Raw genomic sequence first — 15,887 nt, 5'->3', positions numbered from 1 at the left:
AGGTTTGTTTCATCTTCACTTCAGACGTGGATGACTTTCTTAGGAAAATCACAGGAGCCTGAGCTGGGCTGCTGGCTAGGTTTTGTTTATCTATTTATTTATTTATTTATTTATTTATTTCGCTATCGACCAAAAATAAAAAGTTTCATCTTAACAAGAGGCAGGGATGGGAGTTGTGCCACACTGTTATGCAAGCGATGTTGACAGGCTCCACTCCTTCTCCTAGGAGAACGGAACCCATTTTGTATCACAGCCCACACTGGCACAATTAGAGCGAAGCTAATGTTTATGGACTTTATTGAGTTTTTAGTGTCTGTACACTACTGAGTAATCCCATCAGCATCCCCCCACCCCACAAATGGAAAATAGTGACTTCATCAATACTAAGTTGTCCTGCCTGGTGTTATTATACTCTACCCAAGGACAGTAGGGGTGGGATGGAAAACGGTAGGGAAAAATACTGCTGATTAAAGGAGTGTTAGCTACTTGGTATGCGCCTCCAGTGCCTGTGTGCCTCGTCATTATGAATCCATATTATGCTGATGCCCAAACTATTGCACAGCTTGCTCCTGTTTCTCAATCTTCTGTAGAGGTGCCCTTCTGAAGTTGGTATTTCCTTGGAACTGCCTTGCCTTCTTCCGCTGCTTTCCTACGCTGCCTTTGTCTTCAGTGGGTTTTAGTTTCCTCTGTCAGCTGAAACTCCAGAGTCAGAGCGTGCTGTAAGACAGATAGGGGGTTTTCATCTAATATATGCAGATGGCTGTAAGAAATGTTTCGTAATGATGCAAACCATGCTGTCTTTTTCTATTTACAGTAAAAGCCCCCAAAAGGAATACATTGCTCACATTCCCGTCTCTGTAAATACTGAGGGAAACCAGAGACTTGGCCAGAGACATATACTATTCCATCAACACATTTTCTCAGGGGCATGGAAGGGAGTTATCGTAATTTGATTGGCTGTTGAGTTCAAACATCGACATTTCCCCACAATCGCGGACTGTATGCATATGGAGTTGTGTTGCGTCCAGCATTCGGTCATTGAGGTTAATGGGGTGGAGGGGAGATACTGTATTCCGGCCCCAGCCTTTGGTTGATATTGCAGATGTGTGATCTGGCTCCAACCCCCCCCCCCCCCCCCATGTTGCATTGTGGCATTTCCAGAATGGCAACAAGCTTTGAGGCTGTGTGCTTTTGGAGCATTGTGATGAGACTCACTCACTTAGCTTCAGTGGGGAGGGGGACTCTATGCTTCAGAGCAGAGGAGTTATACAGAGCGGGTCTAACATGGATCTGGTGTATAGTTCTGGCACAGGTACGCCTGCCGGAGTAGGGCCGGATCTGGGCAGGATTAGGGCCAACCCCAATCCAGCTCTGGGCCACAGTCGAGGACTAATAGTGTTATTGCTGCAGAGATGGGGGAAAGGCTCTGATAAGATCCCAAGAGACAGCGATCCTTCCCCAGCTAAACAAGCAACAGCATGCAGCTTTTGATGTTGTTGAACAACCACACACACCAATCTTCACTCAAACAAATATGCATACACGGTGAACTGCAAATTCTCAAACAGGTACACATCGTCCACAAATACACCCATTGCATTGTGTAAACACACACACACCCACACACACACACACACACACACACACACACACACAAACACACACACACACACACACACACACACACACACACACACACACACGCCCATACACACACACACACACACACACACACACACACACACACACACACACACACACACACACACACACAGACGAGTGCCTCCTGGTTTGAAATGATGTAACAGAATTAGAGCAGTGAATGCCATCAGTTGTAGCAGCAGGTGAGAGCGGCAGGATGCATACAGCACGGTCCGATAAGAGAGCGCCGCGTGTAAGAGGATTAGTCAATCAAATGATGCCAGGGCCATTTCTCCGTGACCCCTCCACTTCATATTTCACCGTAAGTGTCGTTGTTTACCCAGCAGAGGCTGACGGAGTCACATTACACACATTACACATAAAGATAGATAGACAGAAACACACACACACACACATAGATAGACAGAAACACACACACACACACACACACACACAGATATCAGCATATATATATTATATATATATATATATATAAAGTTTCTTTGTTGTTATTGTTATACTATGATATAGTGTACACCTATGTACACATAGACACCTACACATAGACACCAAGTTTTATTTTTGTGTCTTATTCCATGTTCCCTCCATACTTTGTATGACTGCTTTGGCAATATGAATGTCTTATTTGTCATGCCAATAAAGCATTTTGAATTTGAATTTGAGAGAGAGAGAGAGAGATTCCTCTTTGAGGTTAAGAGAGGGAAGCCATGTTTTCACTCTGTTTGATATGACTGTATGTTTGGTACTGTATGTATCTGGCACCTGGCTCCCACCAGGGCTTCAGGATTTCCATAAGCAGGCAAACACTGCTGGGCTATAAGTCATATATTTAATGAAAGTGCACAGCGTGGGATTGACCTCCACACTCTGGATGACCTTACTTCTGCGAGTGGCCAATGGTGTTGGTAAACTGCGTTGTTACTGTAGGTGCCACATTGTGAACACAAATGCAACCCAGGCTGGGTTTTAGCTGGATATAAATTCTGGGAAATACCTTATTACTTTATTGGAGAACATCTGTTCAGGTTTTTCAGTAATATCTGATTATGTCATTGGGAAATACCTGATTATGACATCGGTAAACTAGATGTACCGCAGAGCGGTACAAAATATGACCGCCGCCCAGTCCAGCACATTTTTTCCGAAAAAATAAATCACGCTGAAAGGCCTATATGATTCTAACTGTCTCACTAGATTGCATTATCCACACTCAATTCTCACTGGTATCTGCTAGACAACAAGTACCAAAACATGATTAGTTCATAGATTTCACATGTAAAATTAATTTTATACAACCCCACCCCCATCTTGCCTGTTCATAATTCTGAGAAATTCTTGAATTGTGTGCATGTGTGCGTGCACACGTTTATGTTTATGTGTGTGGGTGTGTGTGTGTGTGTGTGTGTGTGTGTGTGCGTGCTTGTGTGTTTGTCTGCGTATGTGTGTTTGTGCATGTGCATGCATGCGTACATATGTCTACTGTGTGAGTATGTGTCATACGTATGATTACTGTGAATGTATGTGTGTATGTGTGTATCTGTTTATGCACATGTGTGCACATGGAATGGGTTAACATGACCCCTGGAGGCAAACATACAGAAAAAATTGGTCATCCTAGGCCCTACGGTTCTCAAGATATTCACAGAAAACTGTGTCTGCCCTACCCTCCTTTTAGGGGGTCCAGTCCAGCGGGGGGTTTACAGATCAAAACGAAAAACGATGGTTCCATGCTATCCATGTGGGGTTACATGCCCACCAAGTTTCGTGTACCCCGGTCTTTCAGTGTCCCGGGAATCCTTGACGGAAATTTGGACATGCGAAAAAAAAGAAAAGAAAAAATCTGACTAAACTTCGCTGCGCGGCGGTCATAATAATACCTTATCTTATTGGCATATACATTTGTATCATACTGGCAAGTATACCTATTTTATGTCAAAGATAAAATCCCTGTAGAGTGGCCTTTTTCAGATCCCAGGTGATGTGCAGGAATATCAGACTTCAAAAAATAGAGACTATCACCTCACACTGGTCTGATATTAGGATGTTTTTTTTTTAGGAGTGAACTAGTAAACAGTTGCTAATATTAGACCAGTGTGCAGTGAGAATCTCTAAGTTTGAAAGACCTATTTTACTGCCTTTATTTGTAAATTGGACAATATCACTTTGACTTTGAAACCACACACACACAATTTGCCCTCTGGGGTGACCGGCAGTGGGCTCTGTTGCATATCAGTGCTGCTCCACACACTTTGTTTGCCTTGCCTTTAAATCCAAGTGAGAGCCTTTCGCCCAGCTGCCTTAATCCCTTTGTAACCAGCCGTTAATGTTGGTGTGTTTCAGAGGGTGTGAAGAGGTATGAGTGTGTGTGTGTGTGTGTGTGTGTGTGTTTTGTGGGGCTTGTGGGGTTATCTCAGTGAGGCCAGCCTGTTTGCATCCAGCTTTGATAGGCTGGGTTGGGCTTGGCTCCACAGACTCTGGCTCTGTTGCTGTGTGGACCACACACACGTGCCACACATGGGGCACATACAGGTCACATATGGGCCACACGTGCCACACACGGGTCACATACAGGCCACATACAGGTCACATGTGGGCCACGCGGGCCACATAAGGGCCACATATCAGTCAGATCAAGGCAGCATACAGGCCACATACAGGCCACATACGGGTCACATACGGGTCACACACGTGCCACATACACACTTTTTGCGTGCTATATTAGCACATATGCATAACCCCTCCCCCCATGCCACAGCCGAACTGTGGCCACACTTATACCTTTTCTTAATATAGTTATATATATAGACATATAGATATATATTGAATTTATTCTTGCACTGTTGCACTGTTGGACTTACTCATTTGCACCATCACCATGACACTCACTCACACAGATTACCTTACCTTACCTTACTATGCACAGAGAATCACAGGCTCAGTCCCTGCCTCAGTCATTGCAAACGCCTCTTGATTGATTAATCACCCACTATGTGGATACTGTTTTTAGAATTGATTTAGATTAAGTGTTATTTAGTATAATTTGTATTTTAGTATATTTAGTATATTCTTTATCTTCTACTGTCCTTATTGCTTAGTTGTGTTTTTTATATTACATACTTTTAATTACCTTTTTCTGCTGTTAGTGAATGTGTGTGTGATGTCTGTATGCTACTGAGACCTTGAATTTCCCCTGGGGATCAATAAAGTATCTATCTATCTATCTATCTATCTATCTATCTACAGGCCACATACGGGTCACATATGGACGATATACGGGCCACATGTGGGTCAGGTCCAGGCCAGATGCAGGTCGGCTCCAGTGTGGTGGCATTTGTGATTCTTGGGGCCTACGCCAATTGGTGGCGTGTGAGCTTGTCAAAGCATGCTTCTATTTCTTTTGACCGGGGCAATGTCCACTGGCAGCGGGTGATATAAGGTCAAAGTTTACAGTAGAACATGGCTTTACTTTTTGAGCATCAGGACCATATAAATGGCTTGGTTTTCATTTATCAATCTTCAACAAATTGAGCCAAGTTTCTCAGAGCACTGAGTTATAGTATGCTTTTACTTTCTTTTGCAATCATTGCCACAGGCTCTATGTACATGTAAGTAGTTAATTAATAATAATAATGCCATTATAATGTCTAGCTAGCCATTCTAAATGTAATTACACATAAACACAATGTGTCTCTCATTGTTAAGCTTCACAACTATTTCTAAACCATGTGTTGTTTTTACCTTAGTGATGGTAGCGCTGTTAATAGGTTTCAGAATGTTAGTTGTGTTGCCGTAGCGCTACACTTCCTGTCATGGCCAGTGGATTTTGGCCTTTCTATTCAGCGCATCAGAGGCACATCTGCTTAGACACACAAGGAACACATCAGGCACAAACTCATGTCACAGTTGGTAGCTATAATATATGGGCAGAGTTTGCCTCCACTCCACCCACCTTCCCCTCTGCCTCACACTCTCTCTCCCTCTATTTTTCTCTCTCTTCCTGTCTTTGTCTTCTTTATTCTCTCTTTCTCTCTCTACCTCTTTTCTCTCTCTCTCTCTCTTTCTCTCCATACCTCTTTATGAAATTGAAATTCAGAGTGCTTTATTACTAGCGTGACTGTTTGAGTGCAGTATTGCCAAAGCTAGTGTTAACAATGAAACAGTAATATAACAAGACCATTAAAAGTAATAGAACAGCAATGCATGAGCAGTAATGAGAATAGAGAATGAAAAGGGTACGAATAATAGTATGGTGACAGATGTGGTGTGAGTGTGTGTGTGTGTGTGTGTGTGTGTGTGTGTGTGTGTATGTGCGTGTGTGTGTGTGTGTGTGTGTGTGTGTGTGTGTGTGTGTGTGTGTGTGTGTGTGGATGTGTGTGGGTGTATGAGTAGTAACATCAATGTATGACCAGTAATGAGAATACATATACAAAATGAACAGGGTACAAAAAATAGTAGGGTGACAGATGTCACAGATATGTGTGTGTGTGTGTGCGAGTGTGAGTGTGTGCATATGTGCGTGCAGGCGAGTGCGGATGCGTGCGTGTGTGTATAATGTGTGTAAAGGCTAAAGGCAGACGGCCCTTCCTCAAGAACTGTGACCACTTCTTCCAGTGTTTTCAATGTCAATGTCAGCATTTGGGATGATTTTTTGGAGTTCAGAGAAAAAGGTCTCTCTTAATTTGTCATATTTCGTACATTGGAAGAGAAATTACTCCCTCCTCTGTTTTAACCTTCTCTGTCTGACAGTGACCACATATTCTTTGTTCTCTTGGCTGCCAGGTTTATCTATGCCTGCCTGTTTCCACTGCTAGGTTGTGGTCACTGAGCCTGTACTTGGTCGGGATTTTCCTCTGCTTCACATCTCTGACAGAGGAGATACTCTGTCAATTCGTATTCTCTTTTTAGATGCAGGTAGGATTCATTCTACTGTGGTTTGAAATTTGGTTGTCCATGACTAATACAAATAGTATTTTGCCTGATTCAGTATTTTTTTTACTCTAATTGGTGTCTGTCTTTCTCTCCCTCTCTGCTATTGTCTCATCTTCTTTCTTTCTCTCCCTTTTTCTCTCTTTCTCTCTACTTCTCTCTTTCTGCCTGATTCCATACTTTTTTTACCATCTCTGCTTCTCCCTCTCTCCGTCTCTTGACTCTAATTTCCATCCTCCTTTTTCTCCCCCTCCTCTTGTATTGTGCATGTGTCATTTTCTGAACCACTCTCCTACCTTTGTTTTGATTTCCTTGCTTGTCAGTGTGTTCTTCTTCACTCAAGTCTGCTCTGCACTTGTCATATTCTCTGTCTCTGCTCCAAATTCAAATTCAGAAGAGCTTTCTTGGCCACTTGTATTGACAAAGCAGACCACACATACACATACCGTAAAACTCCAAATAATAGCCCGGGCTTTTATTTTCCCAAATCGCCAAACTGCACAGGCTAGTATTAGAGACAGGCGTCTATATGAGACAGGCCTTTAATTCCCTTTACACAAAACTTTTCCTCTGCAAAGATGGAAAATATTATCGAATTAATTATTTCATCTTATGTCTACCTATATGACTAGGCTATCTGATGACAATTACGGATCATCATTCATTTAGTGTTGAGATTTTGTTCATTGTGAGATACAGTAAGATCCAAATAGCAGGATAGCCAGAACAGATGAAACACGTTTTAATTAAACATAATCTACAAAGAGATCGTATCACACTGAAAGCTGCCTACGCCTAATATCATAGCCTATACTTCCAGGCTCGCAGGAACATATTTTTGACCAGGGGTGCTGAATAACAAAATAATCATGGATGTCCGACGATTTCTCCCCCAGCATATGATTCGAATTTAGACAGCTAAATACGCCATTTCACCGCCGTGTATGAGTAGGTCTAAGAGTGAGAAGTTTTATAATGCCCTGGGCAGCCACATTCCACTGCAACTATGCGCAGCACTTGCCACTGCCGCGCACACAGCAATCCCATAGAAGCGCACTTGACTTTACATCATTAACCTATTTCAGTAGGTTATATAGCCAGAGAATGTCCGTAGACGGGCTCTGATATAGCCTAGTCTAAGGTAAATTCCTTTTCTGACTTCTTTCTCTTTATCGCCATGGCATTTAGAATAAAGAATAACGTTCGCGAACCGTTCTGGTTTTGTTGCCAGTATAAAAACAAGCTTACCATAGGCCTATCCGCAAATTTTAAACACAAGGGATGAATTGAACGATGACGAAGTCGGACATATAGGCATAGTTCATATTGGGAAAAAAAGTTATACAATTTGGAACTCTTGCTTTTCCCCACCACAGGCTTTTAATGCCATCTAATCATAACGTGCGCAGTCTGCGCCATACTTAAGCCCAAATCACACCCAAGATTCGCAACGAGATGAGCAGCAACTTCATGCAACATTCTAAAACCTTGCAACTGTGACCAGACATGTGAATGCTTTGCGACGGCTTGTAACGACGTGCAACATCTAATTCACACTGCTGTAGCCTAACCTCCTTTCTGTAACGGTTTCGTGTCATTGCGAATCTTTAAACAGACGATCTGACGGGAAGAATATTTAGAAGAATATATACAACCCTAAACTAAAAAACAGACCAGGCCTCTACTGGAGACCGGCCTTTAACCCAAAACCTGTAGCCACGCCAGGCGTTTAAAAGAGACAGGCGTCTCTTAGGGACTCGGCGATTATTTGAAGTTTTACGGTATACATCAACAGATAAAAGAAACTAGAACATACTGTACATACAAAATCAGAATATATTCCTCTTTCTCTGTCTGCCTCCTTTTTCTACTTTTAGTCCCCCTCCTGAGTTTCTTTGGCTTTTAAAACTGTTTTCTTTCTCTCTCTCTCTCTTGTCTCATTCACACACACACACACGCACACACTCTATCTCTCGCACTCTCTCTCCCTCTCACTGTTTTCTCTCACTCCTCCCTGTGTCTCCCCGCTAGCTGTGCCATCCCTGCATCATCCCTCATCCTAGCAGCTGAAACAGACAGCACACACACACACACACACCTTCTACGAAAACACACACACACGCACACACACACACACACACACACACACCTCCCCAGCTGTCTTGGTGCCTCCCCCACTCCCAGCTGAGTCCCTGCCGATACCTGGAGTTGTCGGCGGCACCGTCGCTTGCTGTCGCGGTCCAGCCGTGTGCAGCTGCCGCCCAGTGCGGCAGCGAGCGCTGAGCGGATTGGGATGACAGTCATCCACACAGCCAGCCAGCCAGCCAGCATGCCAGGGACCCCAATCCCCCAAATTCAATTAGAGGCCATGGCTAATACCGGCCGGAATATGAGTTACAGTTAATATCTACAGAGAGACACAGACGGAGAAGGTGTGTGTGTGTGTGGGGGGGGGGGTGATAAGAGAGAGAGAGAAAGAAAGAAAGAAATTTGGGAGAGAGTGATAGACAGTGATAGAGTGGGAAGTGGGTGAGGCGGAGAGAGAGAGAGAGAGAGAGAGAGAGAGAGAGAGAGAGAGAGAGAGAGCAAAAGGGGAAATAAAATGCTGTGTTCCATTCTGCTGCAGCTCGGGCCAAGCTTTGAAAAATGGAGCTTGTTTTGTGCAGGAAATCTACCCCCCCCCCCCCCCCCCCCACACACACACACACACACAGACACACACAGACCCCACACCCCACCTCACATCTAGCACTCCCCACATGTACTTCTCCCCACGCCACCTGAGAGACTCCCCTGGAGAGGCTTGTTAGGGGAGCTAAATGCAGCCCTGAATCAGTGCTATTTTTCTTACTGAATCACCCACAATCAGCGCAGAGCAGGAGAACTGCCATGGGCATAGAGAAGGAACACCACTGAAATAGTGAGAAAATCACACAGACTAAGAATACAATACAATGTGTGTAGCCTGCCCATCCATCTCACCATACAACACACACACACACACACACACACACACATATATGCAACCACTGTCTCTCTCACTGACACAAGCACACACTCACCACCTACACACACACACACACACACACACACACACACACACACACACACACACACACACACACACACACACACACACACACACACACACACACACACACACACACACTCAAATCGACGACCTCATCACTCCTTTCCCTTTCATGTGCAATCAACTTGTAAAATATTCTTCCAGGCATCACCTCCATTTAGGTTTTCCTTCTCTTCCTTTGTCAGGGCGTGTTTGATCATGGGGCCTATTGTTAGTCTAAATAGGAAGGCTGCATTACTGCTCTATTGATTTGCTGTTAATCAGGAGGGTACAGTGGGGATGACACTTAGGGCGAGAGAGAGAGAGAGAGAGAGAGAGAGAGGGAGAATATAGACGTCATTATTATCTTTTTTTTTCTTTCTGCTAGGTGCATCAAAGGTTTCATCTGAAATTTGTGCGTGTGTGCGTGTGCGTGTGTTTGTGCACGTGTATGTGTGTATGTGTGCATGTGGGTGTGTGGTGTGTGTGTGCGCATGCGTGTATGTGAGAGAAAGGTTTCATCTGAAATTAGAGTGTGTGTATGTGTGTGTATGTGTGTGTGTGTGTGTGCGCGCACGCGTGTGCATGAACATATGTGAGTGTGTGTGTGAATGTATTGTAAGAGTGGGTGGTGATAGCAGAAGTCAGAGTGCCTCTAACTGTGACTTTGATAGCAGATGCAATTAGGTGGGTGAGCATAATTGACCCCCTCCTACCTCACACATACGCTGTGCATTTGATAGATCTGCCTTAATACCCCTCCTCCGTAGAGACAATCTGCCCCATACTTCATAGGCTCATGAGTAGGCTGCCTTGTGGGCCGGCGTGATTTACAAGCGCATGCTTCTGCCCCAGCTAATTCCTGCAACCAAACTGGTGAATGCCCAAGTTAAGATGGATCCCAATTTGACTCATCAGTGCAGTTGGTTTTTTGGCAAGCTCTCGAAATCGTTGAATGATACATGAGAGAATATCACATAGAAAACTCTCGAAAAGCTCATATTTTTGAGAGGGAGAGAGAGAGAGAGAGAGAGAGAGAGAGAGAAGACTGGAGAGAGGTGCATCACCTCACCATGTACTTCATCACACTGTATGGATGAAATGGTATACGAGTGTATATAAGTGTGCAACCATTTATGATTCATTCACATTATAGATTCATTCATTCATTCATTCATTCATTCATTCATTCATTCATTCATGCAAGGCATATCACATATAAGAGCACATTCAGTAGGTGTTCTCTGACTCTTGATGCTGCGGCTCAGCTGGCCCTGATGTGATCTCACATTCACTCCTGGAAATAAAGCCCTCTAGTCTTCTCCAGGGTCCTCATAAGGACGGGCAGTCTCTCCTCCCAGCCTGAATGAAATGTATCCACCTTAACATGAAACTAATCATCTCTTTTTTCCCTCTCCCTGTTGCAGATGAGAATGAATGAATGGATAAACTGGATTGTTTGGTTTCCAATATCAGATTTCATTTCAGTCAAAGGGAGTTCTATTTTATTTTAATTGACCTTCCTTTGCCCTCCCATTCTCTCTCCCTCTCTCTTGCTTGCTCTCTCTCTTTCTCATTCTCGCCCCCCCCCCCCCACACACACACACACACACACACACATTTCCCATTCCCTGTCTTTATCGCAACCTGAAAATAGGAAAGAGTGGACCCTCATTTATGCCTCAGTGTTAACCTATTCATTCAGCCCCTTGGCACCAATCTCTCTGTTGACTTTCCCACTGGTGCTTTTTTCAATAAGTAAAATCTCATGACACACACACACGCACACGCGCACACACACACACACACACACACACTCACACTCGGGCCACTGAAACATCACACGCTTAGGTACAGGTCAGTTATTGATGTGTGTGATCAGCAAATCAATTAGGGATATGACTATGAGCGGAAGTGAGTGTGTGTGTGTTTGTGTTTGTGCTGTGTTTATGTGTCTCTTTTGTAAATGCACTCATCTCTCTGTGTGTGTGTGTGTGTGTGTGTGTGTGTGTGTGTGTGTGTGTGTGTGTGTGTGTGTGTGTGTGTGTGTGTGTGTGTGTGTGTGTGTGTGTGTGAGGCTGATTGATCTCATGGTTGTGCTGCAGTGCTTTGACCACGGCGTGCATCATAGGCCTGCTGGGTAATGCAGTGTGGCGAGCCATAAGTGGAAAGGCTGAGGGCGGAAAGGACACTGTGTTTCACACTCTCCCAGCCCTCCAGGCTGCTGCTGGAGTTTCCTACTGTACGGACACCAGTGCATGCTGGGAGTGGAAACTGACGGAGGGACTGTAGTTTATCCTCGTTAAAACCCAAATATAGAAAAAATGAGAAAAAAAATTACCTGTTAGACCTTTTTGCTTGTTGGAGGTCTATGATACAGAAATTGAACCATTTCCCATACTATACCTAGTGTCAGATTTTGTTGTTACATTCTGGTATTTATTTTTAATTGTAATATTGCAATGTTAGGCCTATGGTTGTAAAAAGATAATAGTAAAACAACTGTTGCATTGTATTCTCATTCAACGTTGTTTATTGATTTTCTATTGATTATTGAATCATAGGTTTTGTGGAAAGGGAAAGAAAGCCCTTGTAAATATCTTAATGTGTGCTATTACAGAGAGATAACAGAGAGGTGGGAGCAACCCATGCACTAGGAAAGGGACTGAGGGCACAGAGGGGATTGCAGTTGCTGATTATAACAACATCCAATATCCTTTTGTGTTGGAGGAGCACACATATAAATAGATAGAGCAGATTGTTTAGTTTCCAATAACAGTTGAGGTCAAGGTCATTTCTATTTTATTGTATTGCATATTTGACCTGCACATAGTAAAAAAAAAAGTTCTTGTCCCATAGGGCCCATTCTTGATCTTCTGTTTGAGCACCATGGGCCTTATTCCACACTGTTCAATCTTATCATTTATTATGGTGGCCAAATCTGACCTTGAGGAAATGAGGTGGCATTTACTGGGGGTGGTCTTTGGCCTTACTGCTTACTCCATTTGCCCTATAATCAGTCAGTAAATCCCATTCGCAATCTAATGATTCTGCAACACAAACACGCGCACACACACACACACACACACACACACACACACATACACACACCCCCCCACCCCCCACAGATATACACACAGACACACACGCACACACTCACTTTGACTATATCTCTTTTTCATCCACATGCACACACTCACACACACACACATTCTCTCTCTCTCACACGCACACACACACAGGCACGTAGTAACCGGATTAATAATTCAAGAACAATTAAGTCAGTTCCGGAATCTGTGGAGAGTTCCAAGACAATGAGGCTTCTGGAATTAGGTGCTGCTGCAGTTGTCCTTTCAGAAAGTGCTGCGTATTATTGGGTCGGGGAGGGATGGGAGGGGATAAGGGGGGGACGGAGGGGCTATTAGTCGGACAGGTGTGATGGCTTGGTTCCGCGGCCCGCTGGGCTGAGTGGAAAGGCCAGCCCCCGTTTGCCACCGCTCCGACGGAAAAAATTGAGGTGTATGAAAGGACAACCTGCCTGACCATTAGGACGAGTGCCTTTTCAAGGTTAATAGTGAGGTCCCCACAATCCCATCAAGCCTTTTCAATTATGCACTGACCGTAAAGCCGGACACACACAAGCTCGTTGTCAAGTGCGGAGTGAAAGGAATGCGGTGCACCACAGACAGAGACAGAGTTCAATTACGGCTCCCCCGTTGTGCTCCATGAATACCAAAAAGGTGGCTTTTGCTGCAGGTGTGTGTGTGTGTGTGTGTGTGTGTGTGTGTGTGTGTGTGTGTGTGTGTGTGTGTGTGTGTATCTGTGTCTGTGTGTGTGTGTGGAGGAAGTAGGGTGAGGAAAGTCATCGAAAAAACAATGGGTGTGCTGTAATCGAACTCTGAAGACGCATTGCACCACACATGCCCGACTAGGGGCTCACAGGCATCTACAATCACCCACTCAGACAGAGGCGAGTGGTGCTTCCTTTTAATTCAGACTGGAGACTCAACTGAAGTCATTAACTATTTAAAGATTCTGATTATTCCTTAAACTTGCTGTTGTCTCAACCACTCACAGTCCACTTCCGCGGGCGGAGGCTTAAGCCGCAGGCTTCACCTCATAATCGTTAGGCCCCCTCTGGCTACACCTGGCCTCCCTGACACCAGAGGCTTCCCTGTAAATGATGGAGTGTGCTGCCACTGCCTGGGAGGGCTATGGATATGAGAGGCATGTTTTGTCCTCTCCGTGCTGCTCAGTGCATTTCAAAGCGCCCAGTCGTAGCTTTGGATGAATAAGGGGTAATCAGTCATGACTATCCGGGGGGGATGATGTTTTAATTGTGCTGCCAGGGGGCTACAAAAACACATGCACAGAGCAGGTAGATAGATACAGTAGATGGATAGATGGATAGATAGATATATAGATAGATAGATAGATAGATAGAGATACTTTATTTATCCAGAAGTAAATGAAGGTGTCCAATAGCTTACAGACATCATACACAGTCATATAACACCCACACACACATGCATACTACAAAAATACAAAGGAAGATATCAATAGTGTGCCCTTACAGTAAAGTTAGATTGTAACATGTTAAAGGAGTGGTGTGGAAGAAAATGCAGTGGTGCAATGGTATCATAGTGCAAGAGAGTGTCAGTGCAAGTACATTGCCAGTGTAAATTCTATATCTACAGTATACAAGTGCAACAGGCTACACAATATATCAAAAATAGAACAATCATTACTTAACTATAGACCCTTTCAACAATAAAAACAAAAACAATGCTTGAACATTCTATTTGGTTCTCAATCTACTTCCTCTGCATTAAGATAACATATGGAATGTTAAAACGGAAGCCTTGTGGGGCCAACTATGATGCTGATAATGGAACTCTCTTGAAAGGGTAGACAAAAGTAAAAGACTTGAAGAAAAGTTTAAGTTAAAGTTGAGAACTGTCCATACAGGCAAAAAGACAGCGTGGTGTATTGACCTTGCAGGCAATCTAGCAAAATGGGCAGGTGGCTAATATAGCCAGTAAGGTACTCAAACAGTGCCAATCAGTCCAGTTCAGGGTAGTTTATGTGTATGAAATGAAGCTCTGTATTCTTGAAGATTCTCTGCTGTTTTTGGGTGTGTACGTGTAGAAGAAGGGATTGATTTTGTAGTTTTGTCGGGCTCTTCTTTTCATTCTGAAATTGTCTGTGTTTTTATCTTAATATGCACAGCCACACAAACACACACACACACACACACACTAACACACGCTTACAAATGGCTTGTCGCCTTGCTAACATCTGCAGGGCATCTCTGAGATGAAGTGCCATGTTTCAGATGCCTTGAACTCGTTTATTGAATGTAAATGCAGACTCCTCACCGCCTCACACTTCTTGGCTCTTTCATAAAACCGGCGGTGCTGTCCTGGCATATCTTCAAAGGCTCCCTCTTTTTCTGTTCTTGATAACAGGCGTGGCTACTCACTTCAGCAGAAAGATTTATTTTCCCCGAAAAAGAATATTTAAAATGCAATACAGCCGTTGAAGGTCTCCCAAGAGACCTCTTTGAATGTTAAACTACCATGAGAACAGCAACTTTATGAGCTCTATATGGAAAAGATGTGAAAAATGAGAATAAGAAACTAATGTGTGAATATTTTAATGTGTTTATCATTTGACTGTATAGGGGCATTCCTGGGAAGACATGCGGGACCATCATTCTCACAGCCGAGGAGCTGGGGAACTGCAGAGTAAGTACACGGACCCCTTTCCTCATTCTTATGCATTTTTATGCACCTTTCTTTATGATGCCATTATAATGGAACGTGCTACACAGAGTGGAATGGTAGGACAGTTAACAGGACTGCTCGTTACACAAGTGTTGTATGTCTAAAGCTCGATTCCGGAGTGTGGATGTGTATCGCCATGCAGATGTGTTTTTTCGGCCACTCCCTTCTTGCCGTGGAGACAGACCTGTAATGGCTCCAAGGCGTTCAACTGCCAGCGATGCTAATGGCCCCAAACTAACGGCCATCGACTCCACACAGCAGCAAATAATCATGGGTATAAACTCTGCATGGCAGAGCGGCGGCGCCGGAGAGCGAGGACATCTGCAGGTGACTGATCAGCGGCACTGTAGGCACTGGGATGGTGTCCATTAGATAAGGCGCTAGATTTCCCCATCCATTATCTGGGCCACTGGTAGAGCGTGGTTATTGGTGGACAAAGATGC

The 15,887-nt window shown here is 44.0% G+C and overlaps 1 protein-coding gene across 1 annotated transcript in view; it reads left to right on the top strand.

Moving 5' to 3' along the window:
- The window catches only part of cpne5a (copine Va), a 101,604-nt gene that overhangs the window by 43,611 nt on the left and 42,106 nt on the right, over window positions 1-15,887 (top strand). Inside the window, exon 8 of the mRNA XM_076276851.1 lies at window positions 15,342-15,405. Within this exon, the coding sequence (XP_076132966.1) occupies window positions 15,342-15,405 (64 nt within the window). The remainder of the gene's footprint in view (window positions 1-15,341; window positions 15,406-15,887) is intronic.

This window comes from Alosa pseudoharengus, unplaced genomic scaffold (genome assembly GCF_046254945.1).
Source record: "Alosa pseudoharengus isolate Yale_2024_CS ecotype anadromous, Long Island Sound unplaced genomic scaffold, YU_APseudo_1.1 YU_APseudo_1.1_scf_9, whole genome shotgun sequence".
Taxonomy (NCBI): Eukaryota; Metazoa; Chordata; class Actinopteri; order Clupeiformes; family Clupeidae; genus Alosa; species Alosa pseudoharengus.
This window is presented reverse-complemented; position numbering and strand designations above follow the sequence as displayed.